We start from the raw sequence: 18,093 nt of genomic DNA on the forward strand, positions 1-18,093 counted from the left end.
TCTGCACCCATAGTTGTGATTATGCCTATATCACAGCGGTGCAGTTTGTAGAATTATTGCCTTGCAGTTCCAGTTTCCTGGCTTCAGTCATGATTGCTGGTGCAATCAATTTGCACATACAATTGCCTGATTTTCATCCAACATCCCAAGCACATAGAGGTAGTAGGTTAACTGGCCACTGTAAATTTCCCTGCTGTGTAGGCAGTTGATAGGAATATGGGGAGAATAAAATGGAATGGTGTAAATGGCTGTTTGTTGTAATGCACCGGGTGAACAAAGGGGCCTTGTTCCGTACTCATGACTCTGTGACTAATACAAAACTTTGTACAAACACTTCGAAGTAATAGCCTAAGCTGCTTTGCCTGCTTAATTGCTAATGTATTACACCTTTAATTCAAAATCCTAGGTTCCTGTACTTTGCTGATCACAGCAGGGTATATTGTAAATTGGTTTATTATTGTCACATACATTGAAGTACTGTGAAAAATTTGTTATGCTTTGTTAATACAGATCATTTCATTACAACAAAACATTGAGGTAGAACAAGAAAAGTAACAAAATGCAGAATAAAATGTTACAATAACAGAGGAAGTGCATTGCACATAGACAATAAGGTGCAAGGCCAGAACAAGGCAGATAATGAAGTTATGAATCTTATTGTACTAGAGCAGGGGTCTGCAACCTTTTTTGCACCGTGGACCGGCCAACTGGGGGGGGGGGGGTTCAATTAGGGTTAAACTCACCTCACATAGGGTTGCCAACTTTCTCACTCCCAAATAAGGGACAAAACTAGCAGTCAAATCCTGACGAAGGATCCCAGCCCAAAATGTCAACTGTACCTCTTCCTGTAGATGCTTCCTGGCCTGTTGCGTTCACCAGCATTTTTTGTGTCTGTTGACGGGACCTTGTGTTTACCCCAAGAAAGACTACCATGACCATGAACCCTAGCACGGGCACCTGTGTGCGCATGCGCGTACGTGCCGATTTTTGTTTTCCACAAATCCGTTTTGGCTTAATCTTCCCGACTACATGTACATACGTTATTTCTACTTTATAAAGGCTATGTATTTATCGTATCATTAATGCTTTTACTATATGTTAGAGTTATTTTAGGCTTTATGTGTTATTTGGTATGATTTGGTAGGTTATTTTTTGGGTCTGGTAATGCTCAAAAATTTTTTCCCTATAAATTAATGGTAATTGCTTCTTCGCTTTACGCCATTTCGGCACAAAAGGTTTCATAGGAACCTCTACCTTAGCGGGTGAAATACGGGACAAGGGCGGTTCCATATGGGACAAACTAATTTAGCCTGATATACGGGATGCCCCGGCAAATACGGGACAGTTGGCAGCCCTATGTTCAAGTTCAACAGTGCGTGACAGGGAATGAGGAAAGGTGCAGCTGACTCATATCATTTCCTTGCGGCCTAGTAGCACATGCTTTGTGGCCCGGTGGTTGGGGACCGCTGTACTAGAGGACCATTTAATAGTCTTATAACAAGCTCTCCTTGATTCTGGTGGTAAGAGCTTTCAGGCTTTTGTAACTTCTTCCTAATGGGAGAAGAGAGAATGTCCAGGGTGGATTGGGTCTTTGATTATGCTGGTTGCTTTACTTAGGCCTAGCTTACTGTGATGGTGCATCTTCAGAAATTGTGGCAAGAGGACTGGGTTTGGTTGTAATACCACCTGGACTTTGACAACCTTTTAATAAGACCATAAGATATAGGAGCAGAAGTAGGCCATTCGGCCCATCGAGTCTGCTCTGCCATTCAATCATGGGCTGATCCAATTCTTTCAGTCATCCCCACTCCCCTGCTTTCTCCCCGTACCCTTTGATGCCCTGGCTAATCAAGAATCTATCTATCTCTGCCTTAAATACACTGAATGACTTGGCCTCCACAGCTGCTCATGGCAACAAATTCCACAGATTTATCACCCTCTGACTAAAGTAATTTCTCCGCATCTCTGTTCTAAATGGACGTCCTTCAACCCTGAAATCGTGCCCTCCTGTCCTAGACTCCCTTACCATGGGAAATAACTTTGCCATATCTAATATTTATTACACACTAAGGATGCAGCTGTCCATGAAGATAGAGCATAAGACATAGAAACAGAATTAGGCCATTTGGCCCATTAAGTCTGCTCCACCATTTCAGGATGTCTAGTCTATTTCCTTCTCAACCTCATTCTCCTGCCTTCTCCCCATAACTTTATGTGCCCTGACTAATCAAGAACATCTCCCTTAAGTGCACCCGTGTGACCCGGATTCCACAGCTGTCTGTGGTAACAAATTCCACAGGTTCACCACTCTCTGCTTAAGATATTCCTCCTAATCTCGGTTCTAAATGGACATCTCTCTATTTTGAGGCTGTGCCCTTTAGTTCTAGATTCCCCCACCAAAGGAAACATCCTCTTCACATCCACTCTATCGAGGCTTTTCAACATTTGATAGGTTTCCATGTGAATTCCCCCACTTATTTTTCTAAATTCCAGCAACTACAGGCTCAGAGCCTTCAATCTCTGCTCATGTGATAACCCTTTCATTTCTGGAATCATTCTTCTGAGCCTCTTCTGAACCCTCCCAATGTTAGGACATCCTTTCTAAAATAAAGAGCCCAAAACTGCTCATAATACTCCCAAGTGAGGCCTCACCAGTGCTTTATAAAGTTTCAACTTTACATCCTTGCTTTTATATTCTAGTCCTCTTTAAATCATTCACCTCCTCACTACCAATTCAAACTGCAAATTAACCATTTTGGAATCCTGCACAAGAACTCCCAAATCCCTTTGCACCTCGGATTTTTGAATTGTCTCTCCGTTTAGAAAATAGTCCATTCCTTCTATCAAAGTGCATGACAATGCACTTCCTGTCACTGTATTCCATCTGCCACCTCTTTGCCCATTCTCCTAATCGGTCTAAGTCCTTTTAGAGCCTCTCTGCTTAGTTAATACTATCTGCCCCCCAACCTATCTTCATTTATCTGTAAACATGGCCCAAAGCCAAGAATTTCATCCTCCAAATCTTTGACATACAATGTAAAAAGAAGTATTCCCATGCAGATCCTTGAGGAAGGCCACTAGTCACCGGCAGTCAATCCAAAAAAGATCCTCCTCTGACCAATCAGCCAATGTTCTACCTATGCTAGTATCTTTCCTGTAATACTATGGGCTGTTATCTTGTTTAGCAGCCCCACGTGCGGCACCTTGTAAAAGACCTTCTGAAAATTCAAGTACAGGTGTCCCCCACTTTTCGAACGTTCGCTTTACGAAACCTCACTGTTACAAAAGACCTACATTAGTACCCTGTTTTCGCTTTCAGAAGGTGTTTTCACTGTTACGAAGAAAGGCAGCGCGCAAAAAAATCAGTGCGCGATAAAAGGCAGCGCGCCCTGAGCAGCCACTCTTCCCCGGATTTGGAACGGCATTGCTTAAACACGTGTCTGTGAACAGCCGTTAGCGAGATGAGTTCTAAGGTATCGGAAAAGCCTAAAAGAGCACGTAAGGGTGTTACACTTAGCATAAAACTAGACATAATTAAGCGTTTCGATCGTGGTGAACGAAGCAAGGACAAAGTGAGTTTGGCTTGTGGAAGCTGATGAAGATGATGTTGAAGAGGTTTTGGCATCCCATGACCAAGAACTGATAGATGAAGAGCTGATGCAATTGGAAGAGGAAAGGATAACAATCGAAACCGAATGCAGTAGCGAACTGAACGTGAAGCAACTGCGTGAGATTTTCGCTGCAATGATAAAGTACGACTTTAATTTTGAAAGGGTACGTAGGTTTAGGGGATATTTGCAGGATGGTTTGAGTCCTTACAAACAACCGTATGATAGAAAAATGCGCGAGGCTCAGCAGTCAAGCAAGCCTTCCACATTAGCCACAGTAGACGACGAACCTCGATCTTCGACATCGAGGCGGGCAGTCATAGGAGAAGATGAGCTGCCTGCCCTGATTGACGATGAGATGACACCCCCGTGTCCTACCACTCCAACCCCCAGGCCCCGGACAGATACAGTACCGATTCGCGGAGAATGCAACAGTAGCCGGGAGGCACACAGCACATCTTTAAGAAAAAAGCTGAAATAAACATGCTAATTAATTAGGTGCCGCCGACACGTAATTGTCGGCCCAGATCAGCGGCGATTTCCAATTGCGTCGCCTCTGATCTGGGCCGACAATTACGTGTCGGCGGCACCTAATTAATTAGCATGTTTATTTCAGCTTTTTTCTTAAAGATGCGCTGTGTGCCTCCCGGCTACTGCTGCGTTCTTCACGGCAATGTATCGGGTCGGCGGCCCGGAGGGTGGGGGCCACTGCACCACCCAACCTGCGACGACTTAGTCTAACACACCATCATCAGTGTGCTCGGCAAGCTGTTTTCCCAATTCCGGTAAGTGATATTACACTGTACATACGTTATTTCTACTTTATATAGGCTGTGTATTTTTACGTGTTATTTGGTAGATTTGGCAGCCTCATAGCTTAAAGGTTACTGGAGAGCGCGTTTATGCCAAGAACACTTGCGTGAGATTTTCTGCCGAGAGCGCTTGCATGAGATTTTCGCTACGGAGATCGGTGCAGGCAATCGTTGTAGAGAAGTATTTCTACTTTATATAGGCTGTGTATGTATCATTCCTGTTTTTACTTTCTGTTACTGTTATTTTAAGTTTTATGTGTTATTTGTCATGATTTGGTAGGTTATTTTTGGGTCTGCAAACGCTCACAAAATTTTCCCATATAAATAAATGGTAATTGCTTCTTTGCTTTGCGACATTTCGGTTTACGAGCCGTTTCATAGGAACGCTCTACCTTCAGATGGCAGGGGAAACCTGTATACAAATTCCACTGATTCTCCTTTGTCTATTCTGCTTGTTATTTCTTAAAGAATTCCAACAGATTTGTCAGGCAAGGGTTTCCCTGAAGGAAACCATGCTAACTTTGGCCTGTTTTTATCACATGCTTCTAAGTACCCCAAAACTACATCCTTAAAAATCAACTCCAGTATCTTCCCAACCACTGAGTTCGAGCTAACTGGCCTGCAATTTTCTTAATTTTGCCTCTCTCCCTTCTTGAAGAGTGGAGTGACATTTGCAATTTGCCAGTCCTCCGGAGCCATGCCAGATCTATTCTTGGAAAGTCATTAGTAATGCCTCCCCAATCTCTTCAGCTGCCTCTTCAGAACCCTGGGGCATAGTCCATCTGGTCCAGGTGACTTACCTTACCTTTAGACCTTTTCAATTTCCCAAGGACCATCTCCTGAATATTAACAACTGCACGCACTGCTACCCTTGACACTCTCAAATATCTGACATACTATTAAGAGTTCTCTGCATTGAAGACTGATGCAAAATACTTAATAAATTCATATGTCATTTTCTTGTGCCCTATTACTGTCTTTCCAGTGCATTTTCTATATCCACTCTTGCCTCTCTGTTATTCTTTATATATCTGGAAAGAAACTTTTGATATTATTGGCGAGTTTGCCTTTATAGTTCATCTTTTTCTCCCCCTTCCCCCCCCCAGAGGTTTTTTAAAAACCAACAGAAAGCAACTAAAAAAAAAATCATTAATAACACCTTTTCTGAAGCAAATTGTGAACTATCACTGCAAGTAATGAAGAGATGAGCAAAGGCGAAGCTAATTGTAGGGATGAGCTGTCCTGGTGCGTTGCGAAGACAAAGCATAATGTGTTTGAGCTGGGGTTGTAGATGGAGTTGAAGTGAATGATTCGGAGAGGAGAAGACAAGGCAGAGGAGTTTCAATGCCTATCCAACTAATCCGGGTGTGAGAGTCGCTGTAAGTGTGGAGCTGATTTGGAGAGAGCAAGAAAGACTTTGGGCTGGGCAGTGAGGTGTAAACCCAGAGCATATTGCTGTAGCAAGGCATGATTTGTTGTTTGGATAATTTAAATGCCAGTCCAGATAGACTGGAATGGCAAGGTGTCGGGACCAGAGGCAAGGGTCAGGCAGATTTCGCACTGAGGCTGTGAGACTGCCCCAACTGCTGTGCTTCATGTCTGTAAACTTTGTGGCAATTTGCCCCACTAATATGTTAAACTGACTCCAAGCTTTGGGCTCCAGGGATTTGGATCTAAGGACTCAATTTGGTTCAGAATGCTATTCCTTGCTTATTGTTTGCATGATTTGTGTGTTTTTTTTCCCCTCTTTCTCTGTGCATTGGGTGTTGGTCTTTATTTTTTTTAATTGGGTGCTTTTCACATTTTTTGCTTTGGGGCTGCCTATAAGCAGACAAATCTTAAGGTTGTATAATTTATACATACTTTGATAATAAATGTACTTTGAATCTTTGAATCTTAACTTTTGCTGTATTGTATGCCCTCTCTTTTGCATTAATGTTGGCTTTGACTTCCTTTATCAGCCACAGTTGCGTCATCCTGCCCTTGGAATACTTTTTTCGGATGTATAAATCCTGCACCTTCTGAATTGCTTCCAGAACTTCCAGCCATTGCTGCTCTGCTGTCATCACTACTGTTGTCCTCTTCCAAACAACTTTGGCCAACATCACTCTCAATCCTCTCTGATTCCCTTTACTTCTCTGTAATACTGATATATCTGACTTTAATATGCACCTTGCAGCAGCCTCTTCCTTCTGGGAAATTGTACAGGAACAACTCTGCAAGGCAAAATTAAAGAATGGCCGGAAAAAAATAAACTCTAGAAAAACCAAAGTTGCCAGAGCTAAAGGGTGGTTTGATGACACAAGAGTTAGCACTGCTGCTTTAGTTCCTATGACCAGGGTTCAGGTTTTGTACAGTTGGCATGTTTTCTTTGAATTGTGGGTTTTCTTCAGCTGCTCTGGTTTCATTGACCATCCCAAATATTTGCTGATGGTTCATTTCTTGGAACGTGAGGGAGAGAGAATAAGTAAAAGGGGTACGGGAAAATATGGAGAATGAGACCAATTCTTATGAATCAGTGCTGAGTCAACTGATTGCTTTCTGTGTCGTTACATCCGCAGTGTTGTCACAAATTAAGTTCCAATTATTCAGGTCTTTGATTCACCTGTAATGATATCACCACCTAGCAAGTTCAATCTCTTCTTCTAGTATCATCATGTATGTCCTGAACCAAAATTTAATTCACTGCATCAGGAAGTGTAGCCTCACACTCACTCATAATCCCAGTTTCTTTCAAAAGAAGCAACTAACTTCAGGACTGACTTGACTTTGTGACATACATTATTATAGTGCCAATAAGTGACGACTCTTTATGTGCAGCTCTGATGGGAATCATCAAATGTTCCTATTAGGACTATTACAGCTGAAAACCGCAGTCGCAGCCTTGTGTACTTCAGCAAGCAACATCGTTTTAAGATATTTTTTAAAAAAAATTCTATTGATACTCAAATCTAGTCACTTTGGTGGCAAGAACAGGAAAACAGATTATTATCTGAGTGGTGGCCGATTAGGAAAAGGGGAGGTGTAATGAGACCTGGGTGTCATTGTACACCAGTCATTGAAAGTGGGCATGCAGGTACAGCAGGCGGTGAAAAAAGTGAATGGTATGCTGGCATTCATAGCAAGAGGATTCGAGTACAGGAGCAGGGAGGTTCTACTGCAGTTGTACAAGGCCTTGGTGAGACCACACCTGGAGTATTGTGTGCAGTTTTGGTCCCCTAATCTGGGGAAAGACATTCTTGCCATAGAGGGAGTACAAAGAAGGTTCACCAGATTGATTCCTGGGATGGCAGGACTTTCATATGATGAAAGGCTGGATCGACTAGGCTTATACTCACTGGAATTTAGAAGATTGAGGGGGGATCTTATTGAAACGTATAAAATTCTAAAGGAATTGGACAGGCTAGATGCAGGAAAATTGTTCCTGATGTTGGGGAAGTCCAGAACGAGGGGCCACAGTTTAAGGATAAAGGGGAAGCCTTTTAGGACCGAGATGAGGAAAAACTTCTTCACACAGAGAGTGGTGAATCTGTGGAATTCTCTGCCACAGGAAACAGTTGTGGCCAGTTCATTGGCCATATTTAAGAGGGAGTTAGATATGGCCCTTGTGGCTAAAGGAATCGGGGGTATGGAGGGAAGGCAGGTATAGGGTTCTGAGCTGGATGATCAGCCATGATCATACTGAATGGCGGTGCAGGCTCAAAGGGCCGAATGGCCTACTCCTGCACCTATTTTCTGTGTTTCTTGCAATATTCGTGGTTCCCGGACTGCAGACTTGGGTCATGAGTGTAGATCCCCTTTAAGAAAACAGAAGCATGAAGACAAGTCAGTCTGTAGGTATGATAGGTATGATTAAAATGCAGAGGCCTTAGACCCACCTTCCCCAACTCCCGACTATCCTGCTGGCAAATGTACAGTCTCTGGAAAATAAAATTGAAGACATCAGAGCATGATTGTTGTAGCAGAGGAACATCAGGGACTGCCGTATATTTTGCTTCACAGAAACATGGCCGGCTGCAGCCCATGGATTCACCATTCTCTGCAAAGACAGCACAGCTCAGTCTTTTAAGGTAGAGGAGGTGGAGTATGCTTTCTGATTCAGTCATTGTAGTGCACAGATGTGGCAGTTCTGTCTCAGTCCTGCTCTTGTGATCAAATGTCCGTTTTATCCAGGAGCAGTGTACATGTTAATGTCAAGCAGGCACTGAAGGAGCTGAGCAGCATGATCAGCAGTCACAAAGCATCGCACTATGATGCCTTCACTATCATTGCAGGGGATTTCAACCAGGCCAACTTGAAGAAGTCACAAAATAACTACCAATAACGTATCACCTGAGGAGCCACAACACAACCACTATTATACTACCATCAAGAACGCCTCCCATGCCCACACTTTGGAAAGTCTGATCACCTGTTTGTACTTGTACTGCCGGCATTTAGGCAGAGACTAAAGATCACAACACCAGTGTTGAGGACCAAGAAGGTATGGTCAAGGGAAGCAGAGGAGCGCTAACATGATTGCTTTGAGTCAGTGGACTAGACAGTATTCAAGGATACATCTTCGACTCTGAATGAATCCGTCCCAGTTGTCTGTGACTTCATCTAGACCCGTGTGGATGAGTGTGTGCCTTTGGCAACGTACCAAAACCAAAAGACGTGGATGAACCGGGAGATTCACCATCTGCTGAGGGATCTGTGGCATTCAAGACTGCTGATCCAGAGCTGTAAAGAAGTTCAGGTACAACTTACGAAAGGCTATTTTAAGAGCGAAAGAACATTTCTGATTGAAGTTAGAGAAGGAATCAACTGCACATCAGCCCTGGCAGGATTTGCAGGCCATTACTTCCTACAAGGCGAAACCTAACTTCATGAATGGTAGAAATACTTGCAGATGAAACTCAAAATTTTTTAATGCGTGTTTTGAAAGGGAGAATAAAACAGCACCAGTATGAATCTCTGCAGCATCGTGTAACCCCATGATTTCCGTCTTGGAGGCTGATGTCAGAATATCTTTCAAGAGAGTGAAATCTCACAAGGTGTCAGGCCCTGATAGTGTACCTGGTAGGGCATTGAAAACCTGTGCCACACAAATGGTGGGAGTGTTCGAGAATATCTTCAATCTCTCACTGCTGCAGTCGGAGATTCCCACCTTCTTCAAAAGGGTTGACAATCATATTAGTGCCCAGAAGAGCAGGGTGAGCTGCCTCAACAACTATCGCCCAGTTGCACTCGCATCGATTGTGATTGAGTGCTTTAAGAGGTTGGTCGTGGCCAGAATGCACTCCTGCCTAAGCAAGAACCCAGATCCACTGTAATTTGCTTATTGCCACAATAGGTCTATGGCAGATGCAATCTCACTAGCTCTCCGCTTGGCCTTGGATCACTTGAACAATAGCAAAACCTACATCGGGCTGCTTTTTATTGATTACAGCTTTGTATTCAATACCATCATGCACTCAGTTTTAATCAACAAGCTCCAAAACCTGCGCCTCTGTACCTCCTCTGCAACTGATCCTTGACTTCTTCCCTGGGAGACCACAGTCAGTGCAGATCGAAAATAACATCTCTTCCTTGCTGACAGTCAACACTGGCACACCTCAAGGGTATGTGCTTAGCCCACTACTTTACTCTCTCTACGCCCACGACTGTGTGGCTAGCCACTGCTCAAACGCCATCTATAAATTAGCCGATGACACAATTATAGTGTGTTGAAAAGCCCTTCAGACCCCATAACTATTTTCACATTTTACTGTCTCAGTTTCTAAATTTAAAATATATTAAAGTAAGATTTTTTGAGCTAATCTACAAACATCGTGCATCATGTCAAATCAAAAGAAAAAATCCAAAACCTACCTGCAAATTATTAAAAATTAATAAAACTAAAATTGTGATGCTGACAAAGTATTCACCCCTTTATAATTACCACACTAATATCTTTAGGTGTAATATCCTGTAATATCTTACCAACTCACCCAATTTGTTGATGTAGAAAATTGGAGGATGACCTGTTTTCAATGAATGCATAAGAATAAATACCTTCTCTCTGTAAGGTCCAACATTATGGTAGATTTTTAACAGAGTAAGCCAAAATGAAGACAAGAGCTTTCAAGGCAAGTTGGGAAAATAATAATAGAGAAGCCCACATCTGGGGAAGGGCAAGACCATCTGAAAGGCACTGAACATACTTTGGAGCTCAGTGTAGTCCATTGTGGGAAAAAGTATGAAACCACAGCCACACTGCCTAGATCAGGTCACCCCTCTAAACTTAGTCACCAGAGAAGAAAGGAAAGAGGGTTACTGTGATGTCAACAGTCTTTCTGAGTGAGCTGTGGAAGTCAGTGGCTGCAACTTGAGATGAGGTTCTTGGCTGCACAATCTCCAAGGTCTTGCACAAAAAGCTATTTATGGAAGAGTGGCCAAGTAGAAGCACCATCTTTTTTTTTTAAAAAAAGCATATACTTGCCTGTAAAGACTTTGCAAGACTTCACTCAGACAATGCGGTAAAGATGTGGAAGAAGGTCTTTTGGTTAGACGAGACTACAGTGGAACTTCCTGACCTCAACGTTAAGCAATACATGTGGTGTGCATGTAATACTGTGCATCAACCAGGCAACACCATACCTACTCTACAGTTTGGTGGAGATAGCATCCTGCTATGAGGATACTTCTCAGCAGCAGGAACTGGAAATCTAGTCGTGGATAAAATCCTGCTAGCCTCTGCCAGAAAGTTCATCTTTCAGCAGGGCACAGACCCAAAACACAGTGACAGAGCAACCATGGAATTGCTTCAAGTGAAGAAAATTGATGTCCTTAAGTGGCCCAGTCAGAGACTTGACCTTTACCCAATCAAACATCTCTGGCAGGACCTCAAGATTGCTGTCCCCTGCCACTCCCCAATTAACCTGGCAAATCTTGCTCTATCATGTTGTGTAAAGCTAACAGAGACTTTACCGTAAAGGCTACTGGCTGTAGTAGCTGTGAGAGGTGGTTCTGAGCAAAGGGAGAACTGCTAACGTTTCAGTTTTTGAATATTTAGTTTTACATGCTTTTCAATTTTCCTTGATTTTTTTGGGCTGTACTGTGGAAAAAAGGAGCATATGACCAGCAAATAAAAATTCTCAGTTAAATTGATCGAAATCTCTGAATATAATACTCATTTATGTGAACAAAGGATTGGGGTGGAGGCTCAATACTTTTAAAAGGCACTGTATTGTTGGCAGAATTTCAGGTGGTGACGAGGCATAGGGGAGAGAGGTAGATCAGCTGATGAAGGGGTGTCACAACAACAACCTTGCACTCAACATCAGTAAGACCAGGGAGTTGGTTGTGGACTTCAGGAAGGGGAAGTCGAGGAACACAGACCAATCCTCATCGAGGGATCAGCAGTGGAAAGGGCGAGCAGTTTCAGGTTCCTGAGTGTCACCATCTCTGAAGTTCTATCCTGCATCTAACATATTGATGCAGTTACAAAGAAGACATGGCAGCGGCTATATTTCATTAGGAGTTTTAAGAGACTTGGTGTGTCACCAGAAACTCTCAAATTTCTACAGATGTACCATGGAGAGCATTCTAACTGGTTGCATCACTGTTTGGTATAGAGGGGTGACTGTACAAGATTAGAAAAAGCTGCGGGAAATTGTAAACTCAACCAGCTCCATCATGGGCACAAGCCTCTCCAGCATCGAGGACACCTTCAAAAGGCAATGCCTCAAAAATGTGGCATCCATCATTAAGGTCCTCCATCATCCAGGACATGCCCTGTTCTCATTGCTACCATCGGAGGGTGGGGGGGTACAGGAGCCAGAAGACAAACATTCATTGTTTCAGGAACAACTTTTTACCTTCTGTCATCAGAATTCTGAATGGATAATGAACCCCTGAACACTACCTCACTTTTTTAGATTACTTTTTTGCTCTCTTTTTGCACTACTTAATTTTTGTACATATTGTAATTTTTTTTTATTAGCTATTGCTATGTACTGCCTCTGTAAAACAAAACATTTCCTGACACATGCCAGTGATTAAATCTAATTGTGGTATGCTGATAAAAATGAATAATGCCTCAGATTTTTATGTTTCTGATATCTTTGCTGACAGTTGCCCAATAGTTCATTTTGAATGTAACTTTCCTGAACACAATGTGTACATGCTGTAAAAATGTATGCACATCTTGATCTAATTGCAATAGTATTGCAAGAAGTTGCTGATTTTCACTTGTGAAGACAGTTGGTTAAATGCATTCTGCTGTTTAATCACCTTTTCTCAGTCATTCCATTGGAGCCTACTGAGATTAGTGATCAAGCATATATTAAAATTGTCTATTTTGAAATTTCCCAGATTCTCATTAGTAATGGCTCTGCATTCTTGCATCTTTCCTCCTGCCACCACAGAATACACAGAATTGAAATGTTATTCATTCTCTTTCGAGGCTCTTATTTCAAACCTTCATCCACCTAGTCATACTGTTTATCCAGCATATAGTGCAAATTGTACTGGGAATGTATCTCCTTATCAAATAAATGCTTGGAAAATGCTGATTTTGTTTCCGTACACTTGTGATGCAGGTTGGATTAATTTGTAATTGAATAAATTAATCCAATCTGATTGGCTTTGAGTTAATCATTTTCAAACTGGTTTTCAAGCAGTTTTTTTCAACAATATCTAGAGTCATATTCCTTCCTTGGATTCTATTCCATGCAGGGAATGCAACCTCAACTTGTAAAATAATATAAATTACTCAAAGTGATCAGTTTGTCCTGTCAGCAAGCCTGTTTTGAGCTTGGTTTGTAGATTGTAACCTTGATTTTATTTACTCCTTAAAGTCCAGGTTCTTTTTCTGGTCATTCTCACTCAATAGTACTTGCAAAATTCTACCCTTCACTGCCATTTTTTCACTCCCCAGTATTATTCATCCCCACTATCAAATGTTCTGTTGTCCAGTCAGAAATCCTCTAATGTATTAGAAGTATTGTTGAGTTTTTTAAAAGTTATATTTTTTAATTTGTAGTGTAGCTTTTCTCTCCATTGTGACTAATTTCACTTTGCATAGGGAAGAAAAGATTACACTACTTTATCCTTTCATCATATTATACTGTTGCAGCCTAGCCCTCAAGTTGCTAATCCAAATCATTGCAGTTTTTTTCTGAATTCCTTTCATGCCATGTCACTTTATTGAATTCTAACAGCAGTCATGGCTCGTGGGAGTATGTTGAATGAACTAGTGGAATATGGTGATAAAAGTTAGTTGGTTAAGTGCTGGGGGGTGCTTTATCATTTTCTGAAGCTACATGAAATGGATTCCACTTTTTTTTTTGTTGAAGGTGTTTGACCAGCTTATTGAAAACTGACTAACAAAACGTTATGAAGCAAGTAAAGAATGTGAGGTACTGAAATTCTAGCTCAGAATATGAATGCCACAATAAGTTGCAGGTGTATACCTCTATTAACACAATGATTATCAAATTTATTGTTCTCAATTACAGATACTGTGCTATATTTCTCACTTCCATTTGGAACTGAGAATTAAAATAATTATAAACAAAATAGGGGAACTTGTACATTACAACATTTGTAAGATTCAATTCATAATTGCAGAAAAAGCAACTAAGGTATTCTTAATTTCTCACTTTCAGTGCTGGAAAATTTGGAGCATGTTTCATACCAGGCCTCTGCAAACAAACTGACGTTAATTTGTATGCTTCAAGACCTGGACTTCGACTCTGGAAATCAGATGTACAAGGAACAGTGCAGTTAACACTCATTCTAAAAGGTGTATTTGCCAGTGGTGTAAAGCCATTTGAGTTGTTGCCACGAGCAAGTTTGACAACTAAAATCAAAGATGTCAAAACAACTGAGAGAAACCTTGGCCTATTAAAATGCTGCTTACAAGACGGATGGGTACTGAGCTGGAATGAGACTAGTATTTATGTGATTGATGCAGTTAACCAGGTATGCAAAAGGCAAAGCTAGTATCATTTTGTGGACTCGCCCTATCACAGAGCACTGAACTGTTTAGAAACGGGCACTTCAGCCCATCTATTACATGCCTAACTTTTATTCTACCAAGTCCCATCAATCTGCATTGTTCTCCATATCCCTCTCATCCATGTCCTTATCCAAACTTCTCTTAAATGTTGCAATTGAACCTGTATCCACCACTTCGTCTGGCAGCTTGCTCCTCACGTGTAGTTCTAGTGTCACCCAATTTCAGTGGAAAAAAACCTGCTTACATTTACCTTACTTATACCTCTCATAATTTTGTATACCTCTGTGAAATCTCCCCTCATTCTCTATGCTCCAGAGAAAAAATTGTTACCTACCAACCTTTCCCTATAACTCAAAATCCTCAAATCACAGCAGCACCCATGTAATTTTTTCTCTATGCTACTTCAGTCTTATTGATATACTTAACAGTCAGTTCTGCACACAATGCGCCAATTTTGGTGTCACCAAATTCTTGTACATCTCCAATGTAACATCCCAACACATGTACTCAGTACTCTGATTTATGAAAGACAATGTGTCAAAAACCCTCTTTATGACCCTATCTACCTGTGCTGCCTCTTTCAGGGATTAATGGACTTGTATTCCTAGATCCTTCTGTTCAATCGCACTTCTCTGTGCCCTACCATTCATTGGGCAAGTCCTATCCTGGTTTGTCCTCACAGAACGTGTAGCACCTCACATTTGTCTGCATTAAATCCATCTGCCATCTTTTAGTCCATTTTTCCAGCTGGCCCAAATCCCGCTGCAAGCTTTGATAGTCTTCCTCACTGTCCACTATGCCCCCAATCTTGGTGTCATCTACAAATTTGCTGATCCAGTTTACCACATTATCATCCAGATCATTGATCTAGATGACAAGCAACAACTGACCCAGCTCCGATCCCCATGGCACACCATTAGTTGCAGGCCTGTAGTCAGAGAGGCAGCCACTTTCTGGCTTCTCCCACAAAGACAACGTTGAATTCAGTTTACTGCCTCACCCTGAAAGCCAATTATTGAGCCGCCTGACTAGCCACCCATGCAGGACGTTGTCTGTGTGGACATTAGTAAGGTCTTCAACAATGTCCACTGCTTTTCCATCATCACCTTTATTGGTAATCTTGAAAAACTCTGTAAGATTAGTTAGACGCTACCTACCGCACACAAGGCCGTGTTGGCTACCCCTAATCAGGTGCTGTCTATCCAAATACTTACCTATCCTACCTCTTACACACTCGAGCAACACACATCAAAGTTGCTGGTGAACGCAGCAGGCCAAGCAGCATCTATAGGAAGAGGCGCAGTCGACATTTCAGGCCGAGACCCTTCGTCAGGTCGTAAGTCCTGACAAAGGGTCTCTGCCTGAAATGTCGACTGCGCCTCTTCCTAGAGATGCTGCTTGGCCTGCTGCGTTCACCAGCAACTTTGATGTGTGTTGCTTGAATTTCCAGCATCTGCAGAATTCCTGTTGTTTGCGTTTAAAATCTTACACACTCGAACCCCTTTGCACCGGCAGCACAGCAGTGGTACTCCTGGGAGTGCACATCTCACACACACACCTTGGAGCACATCCTACACAATCAGGAAAGCTCACCAACTCCTCTATCTGAGGAGGCTGCAAAGTGCCGGACAATGCACACCTGTACTCACATTATTCTACAGATGTGCAATGAAGCATATCCTAACATGCTGCATCACCTCATGGTATGGAACCTGCACTACAGTGGAACAGAAAACTCTTCAACGGGTAGTTAAAACTGCCCAACACCTCACCAGCACCAGCCTACCTGCCATCAAGGGCAGAAAAGAGCTGGAAAAGGGCCAGTAACATCATGAAGGTTCCCATCCACCCTGCTCATGAACTGTTTGTCCCATTCACATTAGGACTGCCAGACTCAAAAACAGTTATTTTTCCCAAGTAATAAGGCTGTTCAATGTCTCTACCCACTAACCCACCCTACCACCACGACTTCATTTCCTGTCAGAGCCACCTCATGTACAAGCACTCCCCTGCCTAGTGTCACTTTATGAACAATCAATCTGTGTATGTAAGTCATCTTATGTATTTATATTAATTGTATATTTTTATTTGATTTTTATCTTATTGTGGTCCTTTTGTGCTGCATCAGATCCAGAGAAACAATTATTTTGCTTTCCTTACATTGTGTACAGAAACTGACATTAAACAATCTTGAACATTTGGAATTTATCCACTACTGGTGTCAGGCTAACTGGCCTATAATTTTTCAGCTTATTCTTAAGCCTTTCTTGAACAGGTGAGCAACTTTAGCTATCCTCCGATCCTTCTGCACATCACCCATGGTTAAGGACATTTAAATATTTCTGTCTAAGCCCATGCAATTTCTACATTCGCCTCCCATGAGGTCTGAAGGGATACCTTGTCAGGCCCTGAGGGTTTATCCACCCGAATGTGCCTCGAGAAAGCAAGTTACTCCATTTTAAATTCTAATGTGAATGTGTGCAATAAAGCATCACTTGTGGAAAGCATTACAGATTGAGTTTTCCTACTACTATTGAAAAGGCATAATTTATGAAATGATTGTTATAAATGAAGATAAGTTATAATAGGATATGAAGTTCAAGACTAGTGGTGTGCCACAGGGATCAGTGCTGGGTCCATTATTATTTGTCATCTATATCAATGATCTGAATGATAATGTGGTAAATTGGATCAGCAAATTTGCTGATGATACAAAGATTGGAGGTGTAGTGGACAGTGAGGAAGGTTTTCGAAGCTTGCAGAGGGATTTGGACCAGCTGGAAAAATGGGCTGAAAAATGGCAGATGGAGTTTGATACAGACAAGTGTGAGGTATTGCACTTTGGAAGGACAAACCAAGGTAGAACATACAGGGTAAATGGTAAGGCACTGAGGAGTGCAGTGGAACAAAGGGATCTGGGAATACAGATACAAAATTCCCTAAAAGTGGCGTCACAGGTAGACAGGGTTGTAAAGAGAGCTTTTGGTACATTGACCTTTATAAATCAAAAGTATTGAGTATAAGAGTTGGAATGTTATGGTGAGGTTGTATAAGGCATTGGTGAGGCCAAATCTGGAGTATTGCGTGCAGTTTTGGTCACCAAATTACAGGAAGGATATTACTAAGGTTGAAAGAGTGCAGAGAAGGTTTACAAGGATGTTGCCAGGACTTGAGAAACTGAGTTACAGAGAAAGGTTGAATAGGTTAGGACTTTATTCCCTGGAGCGTAGAAGAATGGGGGGAGATTTGATAGAGGTATATAAAATTATGATGGGTATAGATAGAGTGAATGCAAGCAGGCTTTTTCCACTGAGGCTAGGGGAGGAAAAAAAACAGAGGACATGGGTTAAGGGTGAAGGGGGAAAAGTTTAAAGGGAACATTGGGGGGGCTTCACACAGAGAGTGGTGGGAGTATGGAACAAGCTGCCAGATGAATTAGTAAATGCGGGCTCACCTTTAACATTTAAGAAAAACTTGGACAGGTACATGAATGAGAGGTGTATGGAGGGATATGGTCCAGGTGCAGGTCAGTGGGACTAGAGAATGGTTCGGCTCAGCCAAGAAGGGCCAAAAGGTAATGTTCTATGGTTCTAAGAAAATGGATTCTCAGATTTATGTCTGATTTCTAATTATGAATAGAGTAAATGCTTTGAGAGTTCATAAATGCAAATGGAGAGCATCTCTCTAA

General features: G+C 42.0%; 1 protein-coding gene across 4 annotated transcripts in view; it reads left to right on the forward strand.

The window, feature by feature from the left end:
• Nucleotides 1-18,093, forward strand: part of tecpr2 (tectonin beta-propeller repeat containing 2) — a 129,043-nt gene that overhangs the window by 23,892 nt on the left and 87,058 nt on the right. For all 4 annotated transcript variants that reach the window (XM_063047506.1, XM_063047521.1, XM_063047510.1 and 1 more), the window contains one exon: nt 14,053-14,368. In XM_063047506.1, coding sequence (XP_062903576.1) covers nt 14,053-14,368 — 316 coding nt within the window. The remainder of the gene's footprint in view (nt 1-14,052; nt 14,369-18,093) is intronic.

The sequence above is a fragment of the Mobula hypostoma genome, chromosome 1, assembly GCF_963921235.1.
Source record: "Mobula hypostoma chromosome 1, sMobHyp1.1, whole genome shotgun sequence".
Lineage (NCBI taxonomy): Eukaryota > Metazoa > Chordata > Chondrichthyes > Myliobatiformes > Myliobatidae > Mobula > Mobula hypostoma.